A 20,439-nucleotide genomic window follows, 5' to 3' on the forward strand; every position below is an offset into this window, starting at 1 on the left:
TCCTGGTCCTGGAATTTAATCGATTTTACCCTGAAGCACAAATGGTGCACTATTATACGCTCATGTATGTGTCCAGTACTCACATTGGTGCCATATTAGATGTATTTCTGAACACTGAAAAACCAGTGCAATCAAATTTGTGGTGTTTCTCAGAACGTACGAAAAAGGGACAGATAAAAATGCAAATTGTGATTTTTCAAACTTGTGTTGCATGAACCACAAAAAGTATGGTGGTGTCAAACTGCTCACTACCTCTCTAAATAAATACATTGGAGGGTATAATTTAAAAAAAAAAACAAAAAACATATTTTTTATAGAGGTTTTATGTACTTCTGGAACCACATAGGCTTTGCAAATATGACAATCTATTTAAAATAGAGCCAAATGTTGATTTCCAAAAGTCAAATAATGCCCCTTCCATTCTGAGCCCTCCCGTTTGTCCAAACAGAATATATGAGGTATCACCACTCTCATAACAATGTGGATAAAAGACTATATGGTCCACATTTTGGTGTTACTGTGGTGTTACTGTGGCACCCCTGAAGCTTCAGTCGCCACAGGGTACTGCATCTCATTTAAGATGCAGTATTCATCTCAGGTGAGCAAGGGGTTAATCACCAGTGTTTCCACATGTCACTTTACATACAACTTAGGAGCTTTCCCACCAGGGACTGGACTAGGGTAGGCTGGGGTGGCCCTCACGAGGCATGGGACTTTCCCGGTCACTAGGAAAACCATCTGGGGGGTGGGCACCACTTGGGGTAGAAGTAGGAGCAACCTTTACACAATCTTCAGTCAAGTCGGGACTTTCTTCTTCAACTTCTTCACAGAGTCTGAGGCTTGGAGCAGGAAGCTCAGCCCAGGTTCCTCACTTCTAAAGGGGCAACCCTTGGGAAAGGACACTTTCAAACACCGGTGGCTACCTCCTAACATTTCCGGGATCATCTGGAGCCCATCACAGCGAAGACCGGCACCTCCGGGCACCTTAAGGACAGTGAGTGAAGACCTTGAACCGCAACTACTGTGTCTGCCCTTCGTTGCTGGCGCCCCGCGCTTCGACGCCAACGGCTACTAACACCACCATCATCCTCCCTGGGGCCTCGCTTCACCTGTGGGGAGCTGAACCATCCTAGCTGCGACACCATCCGCCCTAGAAGACAGCGACCGCAACAGCGGCTAATCCCTGGCCGCATACCACAGGTAGTGTCACAAGACAACTTACAACTCCTAGCATCCTCATCCCATCATCCAATCCCCCTTTTTATTAGACACCTCGGGGGCCACGGAACCAGGCAGGGCCACCCATGACATCCCTGACCTTCACCGGCCTGGCGACGAGTATTTAAATTTAACCCCTGCCCCGTGGGCTCCATTTTTGGCGTTAGAAACAGGATAACGTGCCCGGAACAATGGGTACTGTGCGCCTTACAGAACTGTGTTAAAACCTGATTTCCTAAAAGGACAGTCGCCATTGACTATTCCGTGCCCGAAAAGAAGGGGCATATCATCGTGGGCGGAACCCAAAAAGAGTGCAAAAGCGTGGGTGGGGCCCAGAAAAGCGCACGAACATAGGACCTGCTGTATGAGGCCAGTGCTATCAACCCGGGGAACCAGGCAGAAAGATTCTGTCGATTTAAGACAGACCAGCTTACCCCAGGCACTGCACCTGTGACACTTGAGCTGCCGGACTCAAATCCTTGCTCTTCGGTTGAGGAAGGGGCACCGCAGTGCTCAGAGGAAGCGCCCCTGCTGAGTGTCGGTGGTGACGGACTCTCTGATCTGTCAAAAGCATATCCCCCGGCTGAGCCATTCGCGATGACACCTTCGGCCCACCCAGGTCCTTGGGGGGCCCTGTGTTGGCCCGTGTGTCTCATCACTGGGAGCACCGCGACGGGACTGAGAGTGAAGTAATCACGATCCTACCTTTGAGGAAAGGTGTACCGTATTGCTGCCTGAGAGTCGACCCGGATGGGGAACCGGTTTCTGCTCCTGCCAGCATCCTACTAGCGATTTGCCGTTGTTGTGGCAAAGCAGGACACTATGCCGGCGGAATGTCCCTTGAGTGCCCAGAGCCAGGGGGCTGGGACCAGCCCTCTGGTACCACAAGCAGCCAAGAAGGAGTAAATGTTCTCTTATGCAAAGGTTGATGATTTGTTGCATTTGATCACACTGATGACCGGTAACTGTTTAATGTTTGAAACTGTTGATTGATAATGCCGAAACATTTAGTGCTAAAGTAACATTTTTGTGGAAAAAATGAAAATTTTCAATATAACAATCTAATGTTACCATATTTAGATTCCTTACCAGTGGGTTCAAAATGCTCACTATACTCCTCGATAAAATCCATGAGGGGTCTAGTTTCCAAAATGAGATAACTTGTAGAAGGTTTCTGGTGTTTAGGTACCTTAGGGGCCCTGCAAATTCGGCATGGTACAATTGTAACACTCGCCGCTGGAGATGGTAAGACTGAGCAGGAGTGGATGCACTGGACCAGAATGGGGAACCGGATTCACTCTTTAGAGGGAGGGGCTTAACTAAGCGCCCACCGCAAGGCAGAAACCAGGTGCCACACCTAGGGCAGTGACTGGGACTGGGACAGATGACCGGCATGGCTGAGGCAGATAGCATGGACAGGTACAATTGTGTAGCTAGGGACCACCGGAATGGCTGATTCAGATAGAACAGACAGGTAGAGTCACTAGTATAGACAGGGACCACCGGGACTGCTGAGTTAGATAGCATGGCCAGGATGGACAGGTACAGTCACTATTGTAGACAGGGACCACCGGGACTGCTGAGGCTGGTAGCTTGGCCAGGATGGATAGGCACGCGGGTGTCTGGCAACTAGCTAGCTAGGGAACTGAACTCTAATTAACAATGTTGCTCCTAGTGGGAAAGTCTCTTAAGCACCCAGTGCCTCTCAATGATAAGTTGAGAGGCACTTCCAGGAAATGATGCCCTGGCCCCTTAAGAGAATGGCAAAAGAGCATGCACACGCCTTAGGAGCATTCCTGGAGGTCCTGTGCGGTGTGCACAGGCCCCAGGAAAGGGAAGCAGAGGAGACCCAAGTGGATGACCATGGGGAAACTAGACAGGGCAGTGCAGGCCAGCCGCTGGAGTGAGTCAGCATCTGCAGGGAGGAGGGCGACCAGGGTAGGGACGCTAGCACTACAGCAATCTATTACAGCCAAATTAGTTTTCCAAAATTCAAATATTGCTCCTTCCGTTCCGAGCCCTCCCATTTGTCTAGAGGTTTTTGACCACATGTAGCATATTAGTGCGCTCAGTAGAAACTGCATAACGAATTTTGGGTCATTATGTTTTACTATCCCTTATTAAAGTGAATAAATTGTGGCTAAAGCAACATTTTTAGCTAAAATGTAATTATTTTTTTTCATTACAATTTGCATTAATTCCTTTGAAGCATCTGAAGGGTTAATTTAATTCTTGGATGTGGGTTTGAGCAGTTTGAGGGGTGCAGTTTTTAGAATGGTTTCACTTCTGGGTATTTTCTGTCACAGGCCCCTCAATGTCCCTTCAAAATAATAGTTTGTTGGAAAAATTAAAATTGCTAATGAACTTTGAACTCTTCTAACTTCCTAACAAAAAAAAAAATATGTTTCAAAAATGGTGCTGATGTAAAGTAGACATGTAGGAAATGTTAGTTATTAACAATTTTGTTCTCTGGTTACAAGGCATAAAAATTCAATGTTTGAAAATAGCTAAATTTTCTCCAAATTTCTGGGTTTTTTTTTCATAAATACATGCAAAAAATATCATCCTAAATTTACTACTAACATGAAGTACAATATATCACAAAAAAATCCCAGTCACAGGAATACATTGAAGAGTTTCAGAGTCATTACCTCATAAAGTGACCTGGTCAGATTTCTAAAATTTGGCCTGGTCATTAAGGTCAAAATCGGCTCCTTCGCAAAGCGGTTAATGTTGCACCAGCAGGTACTGTGACGCTATAACACTTTGTCCCTTCTACAGCAAAAATCTCCCTACACTATTTCCCGGTACAGTGCGCCGAGCATGGTGTCACTGGGTCTTATATAGACCCGATGACGTGATGCGTCCAGCCAATCACAGTAATGCCAGTAGCCAACATGGCTACTGCATTACCATGATTGGCAGGCAATCCCCACATGTTTAGTGGCTGAAAATCACCACAAAACATGTAGGGTGGGGCCTCGAGCATGACACTCGAGTATCTGGAAACTCGATTGTGTATCGAGTGTCTTGAGCACCCCGATGCTCGATCGAGTACCAAACACGCGAATCTCTACTTGTCATGGCTCGGGTTGGAGATTCAATCCGATGACTTGTGGTATCATCCCTATGCAAATACTGATTGTTCTTATGGATTTTCTTTTCTGGTTTGCTCTTTTCCAGGTGTTTCTCATTTTCCCATTATTGTTTGCTCCTCTTCTTCTAGGTTATGTTATTTACCCACCCTTCACTGTATTTTCTTGCTGCCTATATCTCTATGTGTATTTGTTTCTGGTAGTTCAGCACTTCATATTTGGGGTTTACCTTTGAAGTGAACACCAGTAGTGTGTCATCTGCGGTGTATTTTCCTTTAAAGCCCCTAAGGCTACATGCGCACGCTGCTTTTTTTTTTATGCATTTTTGCTGCTTTTTTGGCTGCAGTTTTGTTATCAGAACTTTCTGACATTTGACTTCCCAGCAAAGTCTATGTGAAGTTAGATTTGCTATGCGCACGTTGCAGTTTATTTGTCAGCGTTTTATTTGTCAATGGTTTGTGACAAAAAAAATGCAGCATGTTCATTCTTCCTGCGTTTTTGTCAACATTTGTCACAAAAACGCAGCAAAATCGCATGGTGTGAAAAACGCACCAAAATCGCATGGTGTGAAAAACGCACCAAAATCACACCGAAAACGCCGCAAAAACGCACCTAAAATTACATGCGTTTTTTGTGACATTTCCAGGCTTTCTCTGACAAGGTGCAGTTTTGACTGCATTTTGACTGCAGTTTGTGAACACAAAAAGATGCAGCGTGCGCATGTAGCCTTATTCTTTCACCTTATTTGAATTTGTTTCATTTTATCTCACACTGGGTTTTTGTTTGTTCCTGCACTCTTTACTCTTCCCTTGTACAGGGGCCCTTTGCACACTACGACATCGCAAGCCGATGCTGCGATGCCGTGCGCGATAGTCCCCGCCCCCGTCGCAGCTGCGATATCATGGTGATAGCTGGCGTAGCGAACATTATCACTACGCCAGCTTCACATGCACTCACCTGCCCTGCGACGTCGCTCTGGCCGGCGACCCGCCGCCTCCTTATTAAGGGGGCGGGTTGTGCGGCGTCATAGCGACGTCACACGGCAGGCGGCCAATAGAAGCGGAGGGGCGGGAGATGAGTGGGACGTAAACATCCCGCCCACCTCCTTCCTTCCGCATAGCTGGTGTGAGCCACAGGACGCAGGTAGGAGATGTTCCTCCCTCCTGCGGCTTCACACACAGCGATGTGTGCTGCCGCTGGAACGAGGAACAACAGCGTAACATCGGTCATTCCCAATTCAAGGAAATGACCGACACTACACTGGTGATACGATTATGACGCTTTTACGGTCGGTAATCGTATCAAAAATGCTTTACACACTACGATATCGCCTGCGACGCCGGATGTGCGTCACTTTCAATTTGACCCCACCGACATCGCACCTGCGATGTCGTAGTGTGCAAAGTGCCCCTAAGTATGGCCATAGCTTTTCCCTATGGGAGATTTGTTATGCTCAAAAAGATGACATTTGCGATTTAAACATCTGAACAAAAAATGACTTCTCCCTTGTCTAATTTCAGGTAATAATTACCTGTTTAGTCTTCAAGATCCACCGCTTTCTATCATAGCTCATTTCACTCAGGCAGCCTCTGCATCCTGGGTTGCTGTGGTGCATGTGTCCCAAGAACATATTTACAGGGTAGTTACCTGGTCATCGGTCTCAACATTCGCGAAGCATTATCACCTAGATGTTTATGCCCACAGATGGTTCAGCCTTCGACAAAAGTGTGCTTGAATGAGCAGCGGGGTGCTGTTCCCAAACCTAGAAAATTTGTGGTTGCCTATTGGTTGTCAAATCCTAATCTGTGCTGTACAACGTTCAGGGAAGAATAAAATTTACTTGCATGAAATTTTCATTTCCTGGAATCCATAAGCAGCACAGACTTACCTTTTTGTAAAAATTTAAATATATTATTGCTGCAAGAACATACATGGTATGAGGTCTTGTTATGCCCTTTATTGCAAAGTGTGGGTGTCTAGTTAATCGATTCTTCCATATTCTAAAAGTAAATATGGCTTATTGTAAGAGCACTATGACCTCTACAACATCTTGTGTGACAGTTATTTTTTTTTCTTAAAGGGATGGTTCACTAGTTAGCATTACTGGCCACATCGATATAAGGTTGAGAAACAAGGCTTCTCTCAAATACCTTGCGTTGGCAATAGTGCCTGTGAGTGTTGCTATTGCGGTTCACTCATCCCCATCGTGTGACTTCCGGGCTCTGTGACCTCTGATGCCTGGTGATGTCAGATCAACTTCCAGTTGATCTGACATTACCGTGACCAGCCCCAATCTCTGTGAGTTACTGGGCTGTGGATGGCGTTTCACAGCCCACCATATCCCTGCTGTTTCCCTCACTGGAGAGTGCCGCACGCAGGAGCGATGCTGGGCTGTTCCAAGCAGTGCTACGCGACCCATAGACCAGTTACTCACAGAGCCTGGGGCCCGCCTCGGTGATGTCAAGTCAACTGGAAGATGTCAGGTCAACTGAAAGTTGACCTGACATCACCGGATCCCAGAAGTCACGTAGCCTGGGGGTCACGCAATGGCGATAACCGAACCGCAGTAGCGACGCTCATATGCACTATTACCAACTCAAGGTATTTAAGAGAAGCCTTGTTTCTCAACATTATATCAATGTGGTTTGGAAAGCTAAGTAGTGAACCACCTCTTTAATAGTCTGTGGTGACTCGGTAGATCGGAATTTCACCTCGTGCATTGGCACAGAATGGAAAAACCTGAATTCAGAAACTAAAACTTGTATCACAATTTTTTTCTACGTAAACTGTAAATATAATTACATTACAATATGAAATACTCAGAAAACATTATTGATTTTTTTTTTTTATTTGCCTATTGGATAATACATTTCTTTTAGTACCGGTATACATTTTTTTCTTCTATTTTAAAGGAGTTTTTCAGACAGAATGTAATAATGAAATAAATAAAATAAATAAAAAACTCCAGTTTTTTTTCTGCTATAAATGAAGATATTGAGTATGAGTTTTTTACATATGCGCTCCTCAGTAGCAGCGGGAAATAAGAGCGTATCTGCTCACTGAAAAAAAACAAGTCTGAAACTGTTTACATTAATAACTTACAACAAAAGAATTTATGCAGAAATAAATGACCTACATCAAATTAATCAATAGGACATACATTATACATACACTAGTGTGAGAGCATATATTGGCAACAGTGAAGCATCATTCATTATACAGATAATAATACAATTACCAGCATACAAGGTCCAAGTAAAGTGACAGTGCGGCGTCCCCACGCAATGATGCGCATTTCGCAACAACCGTGCTTCATTCAGGAGTTTTGCACGGTTGTTGCGAAACGTGCCTCAGTGCGTGGGGACGTTGCACTGTCACTTTACTTGGACCGTGTATGCTGGTAAATGTATTATTATCTGTATAATGAATGATGCTTCACTGTTGCCAATATATGCTCTCACACTAGTGTATGTATAATGTATGTCCTATTGATTAATTTGATGTAGGTCATTTATTGCTGCATCTATTATTTTGTTGTAACTTATTAATGTAAACAGCTTAAGACTTGTGGGTCATTTATTATTATAGTGTTAGTGCCGGGTCCCTTATATCAATTCCATCCGTCACTTGGGTCTGTCCATTCGTTTTAACTGGTTTTATATGTTTTGGTAATAAAGATTTAAATTCTTTCTTATACATTTTGTCTTGCATTGCATTGCTTGGTGGGTTTGGTGTTTTAATTATCTGCTCACTGAAAAAGCCATATCAAAAGTATAAAAACAACTTTACACACAATGTGGCCCCGTCTTCTACAGAATGTATCTGGTCATATATTCACACATGCAATCTCCTGCCTGATATTACTAAAAATAAAAAAACTGATGACGGAAAACATTTTTTTAAACCGCTTAGAACAATTTTTTTGGGTGTCTCTTGATTTCCGTAATTTGGAAAGATGTCACTGAGGTAACATGAACATTTTCTTTTTGAGAGACATATTATTTGAATACACATCCACCCTCTATTATCTCTGGATTCCTTCCCTTTTACAGATGGACCTGTCATCCTCTCTTCTTCCCTTATGCCTCACAAGTTCTGCTTTAGCTGTAAAACCTTTTCCGCATTCTGAACAGGAAAATGGCTTCTCCCCTGTGTGAGATCTTTGATGTATAAGAAAATATGATTTGCTGGAAAAACATTTCCCACATTCTGAACAGGAAAATGGTTTTTCTCCTGTGTGAGTTCTTTGATGTATAAAAAAATATGACTTGTTGGAAAAACATTTCCCACATTCTGAACATGAATATGGCTTCTCCCCTGTGTGAATTCTCCTATGTTTCACAAAATCTGATTTAGCTGAAAAACATTTCCCACATTCTGAACAGGAAAAAGGCTTTTCCCCTGTGTGAAATCTCCTATGTTTCACAAGATCTGATTTATCTATAAAACATTTTGCACATTCTGAACATGAGAATGGCTTCTCCCCTGTGTGAATTCTCTTATGCCTAACAAGATGTGATTTACGTGAAAAAAATTTCCCACATTCTGGACAAGAAAATGGCTTTTCCCCTGTGTGACTTCTCTGATGCGAAAAAAGATTTGACCTTTTTACAAAACATTTTCCACATTCTGAACATGAGTGTGTTTTTTCCGTTGTGTGAGTTTTCTCATGTTTAACAAGCTCTGATTTCTGGTTAAAATATTTCCCACACTCTGAACAAGAAAATATGTTCTCCTCTATGGGAATACTTTGATGGGAATCAAAAGACGTTTCAAAGGAGAAAGCTTTTCCATATTCTGAACTTGTAAATGGATTCTCTGTTGTTACAGCACTTTGATTTTTAATGAGTCTATTGTGGCTTTCATTTTTTGTAATAGTTTGTGATGAATCAGAAGATAGGACTTCTTCAGTAGGATCAGATGATAGATCTTTGCTGTGATGGGATGATGTCAAATCTGGGATAATGGAATATACTTGATTTGTATCCTGTGTGATATCAAATTCCTCTGATTTATAAATTGAAGATGTCAGTTGCCCCTCTGATCTCCTATCACAGTCATCTGCCAAGAATAAAACCAATTATTATTTTTTAATAAAATATCCTTTAAAAATTATATTTTAGAAAATCTGTACCAAATATCAAGATATGTAGAAAAATTTACTTATTCATTAAGACAAAAACAGTTCACAATCCAATAGTAAACCTCCAAGCACAAACCAGTAGAGCACAATGATCGACTCTTTGTGCTTTTTCCCAAATATTGGAAAAAAAAGCCATCAAAAAGTGTTATGTAGCCAAAAATGATACCAATAAAAAATTCTATTCATCTTGAAAAAAGAAGCCACTACTTAGGGTCATCATCTGTCATTGGAAAAATAGAGTTTACACATCACTGGTGGCTCAAAAGCTTGTGAAAAGCAACATGGCTGCCATAAATCAATCTAACTAAATCTAATCTCTAAAATCCAAATATCTCCCCTCCATCTGAGCCACCAAGTGCAGTTAAACTACAGTTAGCGTCCACATATACAGTATTGCCGTAGTGAGAAGAACTCACTTAACTTTACAGTGTGCATGTCTCCAGAAGCACCAGCTGGGCACTATGTATTGGAAACTAACATGATCTATTTGCAATTTTCACTCACTGCTTGGAAATATCAAGAAAGTGTCTGTGAAATCAAAATAGTAATTTCACCTATTCATGGAGTATGTGGTTTTCTGCCATTTTTAGGGCTCTGCTAATGGCATCTGCAAACCATTCCAGCAAAATCTGCGTTTCAATAACGAAACGGTTACTCCTTCCTGAGCCCTATCATGTACCCCAACTATAGTATAGAATTCAGCAGGTGCAGAATGAATTGTGGAATCCATTTTCTCCTAATGCCACTTGTGAAAATGGAAAGAAATTAATGTCATTATTTTAGGGTAAAACAAAAAAAAATTCATTTTTGCATTCCACTTTGTGTTATTTCAAGTAAAGCACCTGAAGGGCTAACTCATTGCTCATTTATTGCGCCTTGAGCTGATGTTTTTATGTTTTTACTGATACCATTTGGGGTAGAAATGATGTTTTCTTCGCTTTGTGTTGTATTGTATTGCAATGTTGTGGAGGCAAAAAAAACCATAATTCTGGCATTTTGAATTAGTTTGTTACGCTGTTTACTGATCGGATTAATTGATCTTATAATTTGAGTGGACATTTTTGAATGCAGCGATATCAAATATGTGTATTCTTAATTATTTTTTTAATTATCTCATTTTCAGTGGGACACAAGTGGAGTGATTGAACTTTTTTTTTCATATTTTTATTTTTTCTTACTTTTTATTGTTTTACCAGTCCCCTTAGGTGACTTCAAGGTATGATTGTCCAATCGTTTGCGCTGTACAGGGCAATGCAAAAGTTTCAGCACCGCTCTGTACAGCAGAAATCATGATCGCCTTTGAATGGCAGCTCATGACCGGCACTCACAGGAGGATTGTAATGACAGTCACAGGGGTTATCAGTTGATGCCTGGATATCATAACAACCCATCTGTGCCCCGCGAACACGTTACGGAGCCACCGATGAGAATGGTCAATGGAGTGCTCCCCATTAGAGCATGTTAAATTCCGCTGTCAGAGATTGACAGCAGGATTTAATTGGCTTAAGGACCCATTACACGCGTCGATTTATCGGGAGATATGTCGTCGGGGTCACGGATTCCGTGACGCACATCCGGCATCGTTTGCAACGTCGTTGCGTATAACACCTACGAGCGACTCTGAACGAACGCAAATAGGATGAAAATCGTGGATCATTGACACGTCGTTCATTTTTTAAAAAATGTTCGTTTTGGGGAAGCAGCCGACATATTGCTCTGTTTGATATCCTGCCAACATCGAACAACATTCAAACGACCACCTGGGTCCAACAATATATCGCTGATTGCTGATGCGTCGATTTTGAGATTGTTACGTGTGACAGCAGATAAACGACCTATAAGCGATACCGGCAAATAGTAAATACGATCTGAGCGTGTCACGTCGCACATGCGATCGTCAGATAAATTGTAGAGTGTAACGGGCCCTTAACAGTTCTCCGATCCATCCGCGGCTGTTAGAGGAACATGATGGGTGATGAAATGAGCCAACATGTGCAGGGAAGGATGTGGGCTCAGCTTGCAAGTCCGCATCAAAGGCAGGGACAGGACATATGAGGAAATGTACATCATATCTTGTGAAGGGGTTAATGTATAGGTGTCAAATGGGGAGATGTTTTTAATGTAATGTAGGGGGACATTATTAATGTATATGGGACATTATTGGACATTATTAAGGTATAAGAAAGCAAAAACCAAGTATAACAGACCTCATATTGATAAAGGTATAGATGAACCCCATAATATACAAGTAATCAAAAATGGAAAAAGGGGTGTTGACATGTTTAGAAATGAAAAGCTGGTACCACAATTGTGAAAAAGTGTACACATTTTATTACAAAAATACAAGAATTTTAATCACATGTGGTATGCCATAAGAATTGTACAGACATAGTTAAAAACCAGATCTATAGGAGACCAGAGGAGAAAAAAGCCCCACGATAGGAAGACAGGCTACCCCGAACGACAATGGGGGAGTGTTTCTTAAATACCAGGAAGACACAATAAATATATCACATTAACCAAAGTATGATATATATTCCCTGGATCAATACAACACACAAGTAGTGGTACACTAGCAAAACCCACTAAAAGTATGATCAAAAGCAGGGCCAGTATAGGAACATTAGCACCACCGAGAGTGTGTGTGTATATATATATATATATATATATATATATATATATATATATATATATATATATATATATATATATATAAAATATGTGTATGTATGTATGTATGTATGTATAGTAACAGCAACACACATAATAAAACAGTGGTGGTAGAGTAGCAACTGCAAACATACCCGTGGTGAGTGTAACCCCCCTAGGGGCAGTTTGTCAGCCTTACACGTGAGACAATTTTCACAATTGTGGTACCAGCTTTTCATTTCTAAACATGTCAACACCCCTTTTTCCATTTTTTATTACATTATTAAGGTATAGTGGCCACATAGGGGGATATTAATGTGAGTTGGCTATATTAATGTATGGGTGACATGTATGGGGACATAATGTATGGGGACAAGACTGGGGGATTTTGCTAATATATTGGATTCTGAAGGGAAATCTTATTACTATATTGGATGCCACAAAGAGCCACATCATACCTGTATGGGGGTATAATACTTTGACTATATCACTGTATGGGTCAGGGCTGTGGAGTCTGAGTCGGTATAAAATGCACCGACTCCGACTCCTAAAATGTATAATAAATTGGGGACAGTAGTGCAATGCAGCATGTGCTGAATATTTTTTCATAGGAATTTGGGAAAGTTATAAATGTCCTATAAATAGCTGTTCTATTCCTGATCTAAGGCTACATTCACACAGTGGTTTTGCTGCGTTTTTTGAGGATACATTTGTCAGCTGCAAAAGCAGATCAGCTTTTTAAAAACCGCATCACCTGAAAGTTTTTTGAGCTCATAAATATTGCTTTCAATAGCAAAAGCAGATTAGAAAAATGCCACAAACTGACATGCTCATTCTTTGTGAGGATCTGTTTTTGAGCACAAAAACAGATCCTCACAAAACGATGTGTCTGAATGTCCTATCTTGAAACCCATTGCCTTAGCTGGGATGCCCAGAGTCACTGCATTTCACTGAATTATTTTGCCATCAATGTTCCATATTTTTGTGACAAGAAAGTTACCAAGACACTGGCAGTAAAAGATAGTAAAGCTCATCACACCAGCCAGTTTCTCCAGGCCTTAATGGAAAAAGTTCTGCAAGATTACAAACTCAAAAAAGAACAGGTTCTTGCTATTGTAATGGACAATGCTTCAAACATAAGTACAATTAAACTGATGAATGAGAGTAATGAACAACAGCTTGAACAAAAGTTATGATTCAGTATGTTTGAAATGGAAGGCCACAGTGCTGTTATTGTAACTAAGGAACAAACATGTATTACAACAGAAGAACAGCAAAATGATACTTTAGGATTAGATGATCTTGCTGAAGCTGCTTCAAAACACTTTCATATTCATCACATGCGCTGTGTTGTGCACAAACTGCAGCTGGCAATAAGAGATAATCTGCAAGAGGGACCCCGGTTTCACACATCCGTCTTTTCGCCGGTTTGGCGGATTCGGCGCACTCCAGTACAGTGTACACAGTACAGTGGCAGCGCGACAAACGCTGGTCACATGCTTTCATGTGACCGGAGCATGTGACCCAGAAGTTGCGGCGCTGCCACTGTACTGTATCGTACTATACTGGCGTGCGCCGCATCCGCCAAACCGGCGAACATCCGGATGTGTGAAACTGGGCAGACATGCTGTAAATCTAATTGTAAAAGTGAGGAAGTTGGTTATTGCCGCCAGAACCCCTAAAATTGATTCCATCTTGAAGAGACGTGCTGGGAAAGGGGCAATTGTTGATCAAGCAACTCGGTGAGGCAGCACTTATTTAATGACTTAGCGATTGCTTGAACTAAAATCGTTTCTTATAGATATGGTGAACCCTCAAGTAACATTAAATGAAGGTCAATGGACACAGGTAGCAGAATTGAAAGAATTGCTTAATCACCCATTTCCCGTGACTAAAAAATTACAAGCTGAGGATTTAACTCCTGGCATTTTCATAGGGGAGTGGAAGAACTTGCTATTTTGCCTATCCCAAAGAGGAGGTCTAATCGCAGATGGCATTTCTGCTTCAATGAAACTGAGAGAGACACAGCTATTGGAAAATAAAATTCTTCTGGCAGCTGTTTTTGTGGACCCAAGTCATCGTATGCTGCTTGATGATCAACAGCTTACTAAAGGAAAAGAAGCTTTGAGTAAGGTAGCAGTTAGGATGAGCAGCTACAGGACTGCCAGGCGCAAGAGGACTTGGGACCTGACAGTGCTACTGCTGCCATATCTTCATCCTCATCAGATGAGGAGTTTAACTTTGACAAGTATTTGGATGACATGGAGCAGGCAAAGTGTTGCCGCAAGGATAAAGATTTCACTCCGCCTCCTATAGCAGCAGATTAACCAGATTTCAGTAAAATTTTTCACTTTCTCTCAAAGAAATAGAAAAATTCATCCGTTCATCAAAACTGACTATGCATGAGGCAATTCCTTTATACCCGGAAATTGTTAGAGATGTTGCCCATGTGGTTACTGCTTTGCCTCCAACCCAAGTTACTGTAGAGAGGTTGTTCTCTAGCCTTAACCCCTTAACGACCGCGGGCCGTAAAATTACGTCCTAAATGACATAATCTTACTGCCCGCGGTCCTCCGGCGGCAGCATGCCGCGATCGGCACACATCTCAGCTGATTTTCACAGCTGAGATGTGTGCCTGCTAGGCACGAGCAGAATCGTTATCTGCTCGTGCCGATTAACCCCTTATATGGCGCTGTCAATACATGACAGCGCCATTATAAGCGCAATCGCGGTAAAGTTTTACTTACCGCCGAAACCGGAAGTCACGTGACGCGATCACGTGACTCCCGATAGTTGTCATGGTAGTACAGGGTCATGTGATGACTCCTGTACTACACATGAATTGGTTTCACTTTCGCTGTGCCCGGGGCACAGCAAAAGAGAAAGACAGCGTATCTGCTGTTTACAGCCTTCCAGCTGTGATCAGCAGATACTGCAGAGCGATCGGAATGCTGATCGCAATAGCCCCCTAGGGGGACTAGTAAAATAAAAAAAAAAGTAAAAAAATAAGTTTTAAAAAATTAAAAAAAAACAAAAAAACCTAAAAGTTCAAATCACCCCCCATTCGCCCCATTGAAAATTAAAGGGTTAAAAAAATAAAAAATATACACACATTTGGTATCGCCGCGTTCAGAAACGCCCGATCTATCAAAATATAAAATCAATTAATCTGATCAGTAAACGGCGTAGCGGCAAAAAAATTTCAAACGCCAAAACGACGTTTTTTTGTCGCCACAACTTTTGCGCAAAATGCAATAAGAGGCGATCAAAACGTAGCATCTGCGCAAAAATGGTACCGTTAAAAACGTCAGCTCGAGACGCAAAAAATAAGCCGTCATTGAGCCTAAGATCCCGAAAAATGAGAACGCTACGGGTCACGGAATATGGCGTAAAACGTGCGCCACTTTTTTCGGACAAACTTCCGATTTTTTTTTAACCCCTTATATAAAAGTAAACCTATACATGTTTGGTGTCTACGAACTCGCACTGACCTGAGGCATCACACCCACACATCAGTTTTACCATATAGTGAACACAGTGAATAAAATATCTCAAAAACCATAGTGCTATCGCACTTTTTTTGCAATTTTTCAGCATTTGGAATTTTTTTGCCATTTTCTAGTACACAATATGGTAAAACTGATGGTTTCATTTAAAAGTACAGCTCGTTCCGCAAAAAATGAGCCCTCACATGACCATATTGACTGAAAAATAAAAAAGTTACGTCTCTCAGAAAAAGAATGGCGAAAAAAAAAAACGGAAAGCGAAAAATCGGCCGGTCGTGAAAGGGTTAAAATTATTAGGACAGATTTGAGGTCATCTGCAAAGGAGGATCTGATGGAAGCAATTCTATTTCTTAGAACAAATTCACAGACTGCACAAATGTTATTTAGTATGTTTTTGTTGAAAACTGTTTTTTTTGCCACTTACATAGTGTATTTACATAGTGTTACATAGTGCATTACATAGTGTTATATATAAGTGGCAAAAAACAGTTTTCAACAAAAACATACTAAATAATAACATTTAGTATATTGCTTATATTTAAGTGAAAAATGTATTGTAGTGGAATGTGAACATCAGACATTTAATCATTTTTATGATACAATAATCAAGATATTTAGAACATAAAATATATTTATTGGAATACAACTTTAGAACACAAAAAACTAATAAATTGTAAATATGTAATACAATATGTAATTACATATATATATATATACTAGAAGGTGGCCCGATTCTACGCATCGGGTTTCTAGAATTTATGTATTGTGTAGTTCATGTATGATTTTTGTTATATATATATATATATATATAGATGTTGTTGTGTGTAGTTACCAAGTGTTTGTGTAGGGCGCTGTACATGTTCTGAGTGTCGCGGGGGGTGAGAGCGGTGTTGTATGTGTGTTGCGTTGTTTGTGGAGCGCTGTGTGTCTGTAGCGTTGTGTGTGTGTGTTGTGCGGTTTGTGTGGGTGTGGTGTGTTTTGGGGGGAGGTATGTTTTGAGCAATGTGTGTGTTGTGCAGTATGTGCGTATATTTGTGTGTGCAGCGTTGTCTGTGTGTGTGGGTGTCTGTGTAGGGCGTTGTTTGTGATTCCTAGTGTGTGTGTGTTGTGCAGTGCGCGTGTGTGTGTGTGTTGGGGGGAGGTGTGCACCTCCCATCGTGCTCCATCCCCCATGCTGCGCACCCCCCATCGTGCTGCATCCCCCATGCTGCGCACTCCCAAACGTGCTCCATCCGCCATGCTGCGCACTCCCAAACGTGGTCCATCCGCCATGCTGCGCACTCCCAAACGTGCTCCATCCGCCATACTGCGCACTCCCCATCGTGCTGCATCCCCCATGCTGCGCACTCCCAAACGTGCTCCATCCACCATGCTGCACACTCCCAAACGTGCTCCATCCGCCATGCTGCGCACTCCCAAACGTGCTCCATCCGCCATGCTGCGCACCCCCTATCATGCTCCATCCGCCATGCTGCGCACTCCCAAACGTGCTCCACCCGCCATGCTGCGCACTCCCAAACGTGCTCCATCCGCCATGCTGCGCACTCCCAAACGTGCTCCATCCGCCATGCTGCGCACTCCCAAACGTGCTCCATCCGCCATGCTGCGCACCCCCCATCATGCTCCATCCGCTTGGGAGTGCGCAGCATGCCGGATGGTGCACGATGGGGAGTGCGCAGTATGGCGGATGGAGCACGTTTGGGAGTGCGCAGTATGGCGGATGGAGCACGTTTGGGAGTGCGCAGTATGGCGGATGGAGCACGTTTGGCAGTGCGCAGCATGGCGGATGGAGCACGTTTGGGAGTGCGCAGCATGGCGGATGGACCACGTTTGGGAGTGCGCAGCATGGCGGATGGACCACGTTTGGGAGTGCGCAGCATGTGGGATGCAGCACGATGGGGAGTGCGCAGTATGGCGGATGGAGCACGTTTGCTCAGCCTCTCTCCTTCCAGCCTCCCTCAGCATCAGCCTCCCCCTCCCAGCCTTCCCCAAGATCAGCCTCTCTGCTCCCAGCCTCCTCCAGCACGCCGTGCTCCTCTGCCGACACTCACCCACACCCGATCGCATCCACTCACCCACACAACCGATCGCATCCACTCACCCACACAACCGATCGCATCCACTCACTCACACAACCGATCGCATCCACTCACACACACAACCGATCGCATCCACTCACACACACCCGATCGCATACACTCACACACACAATCGATCGCATCCACTCACACACACCCGATCGCATACACTCACACACACAGACACTGACGATATTGCACATACGCGCTGATACTCACAACATCCGGGGATATCACATGCTTCTGGCCATGTGATCCTCCGTCAGGTCCTGGAAGCTCACAGCACAATATCGCCGCCGAGAAGCAAGCGATATCCCAGGATGTTGTGAGTATTTGGATGCGATGTGATGTGTGTGTGTGAGTGAGTGTGATCTGATTTGTGTGTGTGTGTGTGTGTGCTGTTATGTGTGTGCTGTTATGTCATGTATGTTCCGCAGCTGCAGGACCTTGATGTGTGGATGCGATGTGATGTGTGTGTGAGATGTGTGTGAGAGTGAGTGTGAGCCGGTGTACACTGGTAACTATGATACACATCGGGTAACTAAGGGACCTTAGTTACCCGATGTGTATAATGGTTACCAGCTTTCACGGCCTCCGTTAAGATCCCAGCATCGCAAGGTTATGTCTGGCGCTGCCGGGATCCTGACGCAGCCGGTGTAGAAGCAAGCGATATCCCAGGATGTTGTGATGTGTGAGGTGTGTGTGAGGTGTGTGTGAGAGTGAGTGTGAGTGTGATCTGATGTGTGTGTGTACTCACCTGGGAATCGGAGCCCCGTGTCAGTTGGGCCACAGCGAGCGTGCATTGCGTGAGGGGGGCGGGGCCTGCAGAGAGCCGGGGCGAGAGGCCAATCCGTGTGGGGGGGCGGGGCCATGGCGAGCCCAGCGGCCAATCAGCTTTGTGTCACTGTAAGGACACAATTTCGGAGCATGACAGACAGACAGACAGACAGATAGACAGACAGATAGACAGACAGACAGACAGAATAAGGCAATTATATATATAGATATATATATATATGTGTAATCTACTGTATATTACATAGTGTAGTACATATTTACAGTTTTACAGTTTTTTGTGTTCTAAAGTTGTATTTCAATAAATATATTTTATGTTCTATCCAAATATCTTGATTATTGTATCATAAAAAAATATTAAATGTCCGATATTCACATACACATGTTCGTGTACTACAATAAATTTTTCACCTAACTATAAGTAATATATGTAGGAGTCGGTGCAAGGGAAATTGAGGAGTCTGAGTCGAAGGTTTGGCTTACCAACTCCACAGCCCTGACTACCACTGTATTGTAATTTTATTTTTTAAAATAGTGTTACTGTAAAACTGCTGGAAAAATGGAATGTGTCTGCTAGTCCCTCTTCTCCTAAACTATTGTCTTTGCAGAAATAAGACCCTTAGAGTGGAGAGACATGAAACAAGTGGTTAAAGAAAAGGTGTCGTAAAAGAAAAAATAATTCAATAACTGAAAAAATGTAATGTATTAATTTTTGTTCAAATATTATTTGTTTTTAATTGAGCAAAATATAAAAAAAATTAAAGTTTTTGATATTTTCCACTCTTAAACACTAGGGGAAGCAGCTGCTGAAATCCTACTGTAGAGCTACTGTAGAACTAGCTCACATTACAAGTGCAGTAAAAGTGGGCAGAATCTGCTCTCCTGAGTGTGATGTCACCTCCCCTTCCCAAGCTGGGTGTTTCCAAAAGGATAAGAGAGAATGAAGTTTAGGATCACAGTGCAGAGCCATGTTGTTGGTGACTGCAAAGTGATCCTAATATCTAAAGTGTCACCAAGGACAGCTGCATAGTGCTCCCCACATAGCGCTCTGCCGCACGCACGCCCACCCGCAATGCTCTGCTGCTTGTCTACCCGCATGCACGCTGGCAATTCTCTGCCGCACGCCCACCCGCCCACCACCCACAATGCTCTGCCGCACGCATGCTCACAATGCTCTACTACACGCATGCTCGCAATGCTCTGCCAAATGCAAGCCCGCAATGCTATGCCGCACACACGCACACCCGCCCGCAATGCTCTGCCAAATGCATGCCCGCCCACAATGCTCTGCCGCATGTATGCATGCCTGCCCACAATGCTCTGCCGCATACATGCCCACCCACAATAATCTGCCGCATGCATGCACGCCCATTCACAATGCTCTGCTGCACGCTCGCAATGCTCTGCCACACGCACACTCGCAATGCTCTGTCACACACATGCTCACTTTCCGTGCTCCTCCGTATACCGCGCTCTGCTGTATTCCATGCTCCTCCATATACTGCGCTTCGGTGTATTCCGCGCTTCGCTGGATACTGTGCTCTGCCGTATTCCGTGTGCCACTGTATTCTGCGCCCTGCTGTATTCCGCGTTACGCTGTATACGGTACTCTACTGTATTTCGTGCTCTGCTGTATTCCGTGCTCTGCTGTATTCTGTGGTCTGCTGTATTCCGTGCTCTTCCATATACCGCACTCTGCTGTCTTCCGTAGGAGTGGCGGCCCAAGGTGAGCACACAAGAGCGGGGGCAGCAGCGGCAGGGGAGGGAGTGTAGGCGGTAGGGAGTTGCAGTGGCAGGGAGAGAGGCAGGGTGAATGGTGGTGGCGGGGAGAGCGGCGGGGGGGAGGGTAGTGGTGACGGCCTGGCGCCGGTACTCACGCAACCCAAACGTATGACGGGAAAGTGCAGCACACAGCATACACTGTGGGCTCCACAAAGATGGCGGTAATCTCCTCC

At 43.5% G+C, this 20,439-nt stretch overlaps 1 protein-coding gene and 1 long non-coding RNA gene across 2 annotated transcripts in view; one reads left to right on the forward strand and one right to left on the reverse strand.

Moving 5' to 3' along the window:
- Positions 1-20,439, forward strand: part of LOC142312356 (uncharacterized) — a 141,096-nt gene that overhangs the window by 77,565 nt on the left and 43,092 nt on the right. The window lies entirely within an intron of this gene.
- The window catches only part of LOC142312345 (uncharacterized), a 180,173-nt gene that overhangs the window by 57,549 nt on the left and 102,185 nt on the right, over positions 1-20,439 (reverse strand). The window contains 1 exon segment of the mRNA XM_075351282.1: positions 8,495-9,003. Coding sequence (XP_075207397.1) covers positions 8,495-9,003 — 509 coding nt within the window.

The sequence above is a fragment of the Anomaloglossus baeobatrachus genome, chromosome 5 (genome assembly GCF_048569485.1).
Source record: "Anomaloglossus baeobatrachus isolate aAnoBae1 chromosome 5, aAnoBae1.hap1, whole genome shotgun sequence".
Classification (NCBI taxonomy): domain Eukaryota; kingdom Metazoa; phylum Chordata; class Amphibia; order Anura; family Aromobatidae; genus Anomaloglossus; species Anomaloglossus baeobatrachus.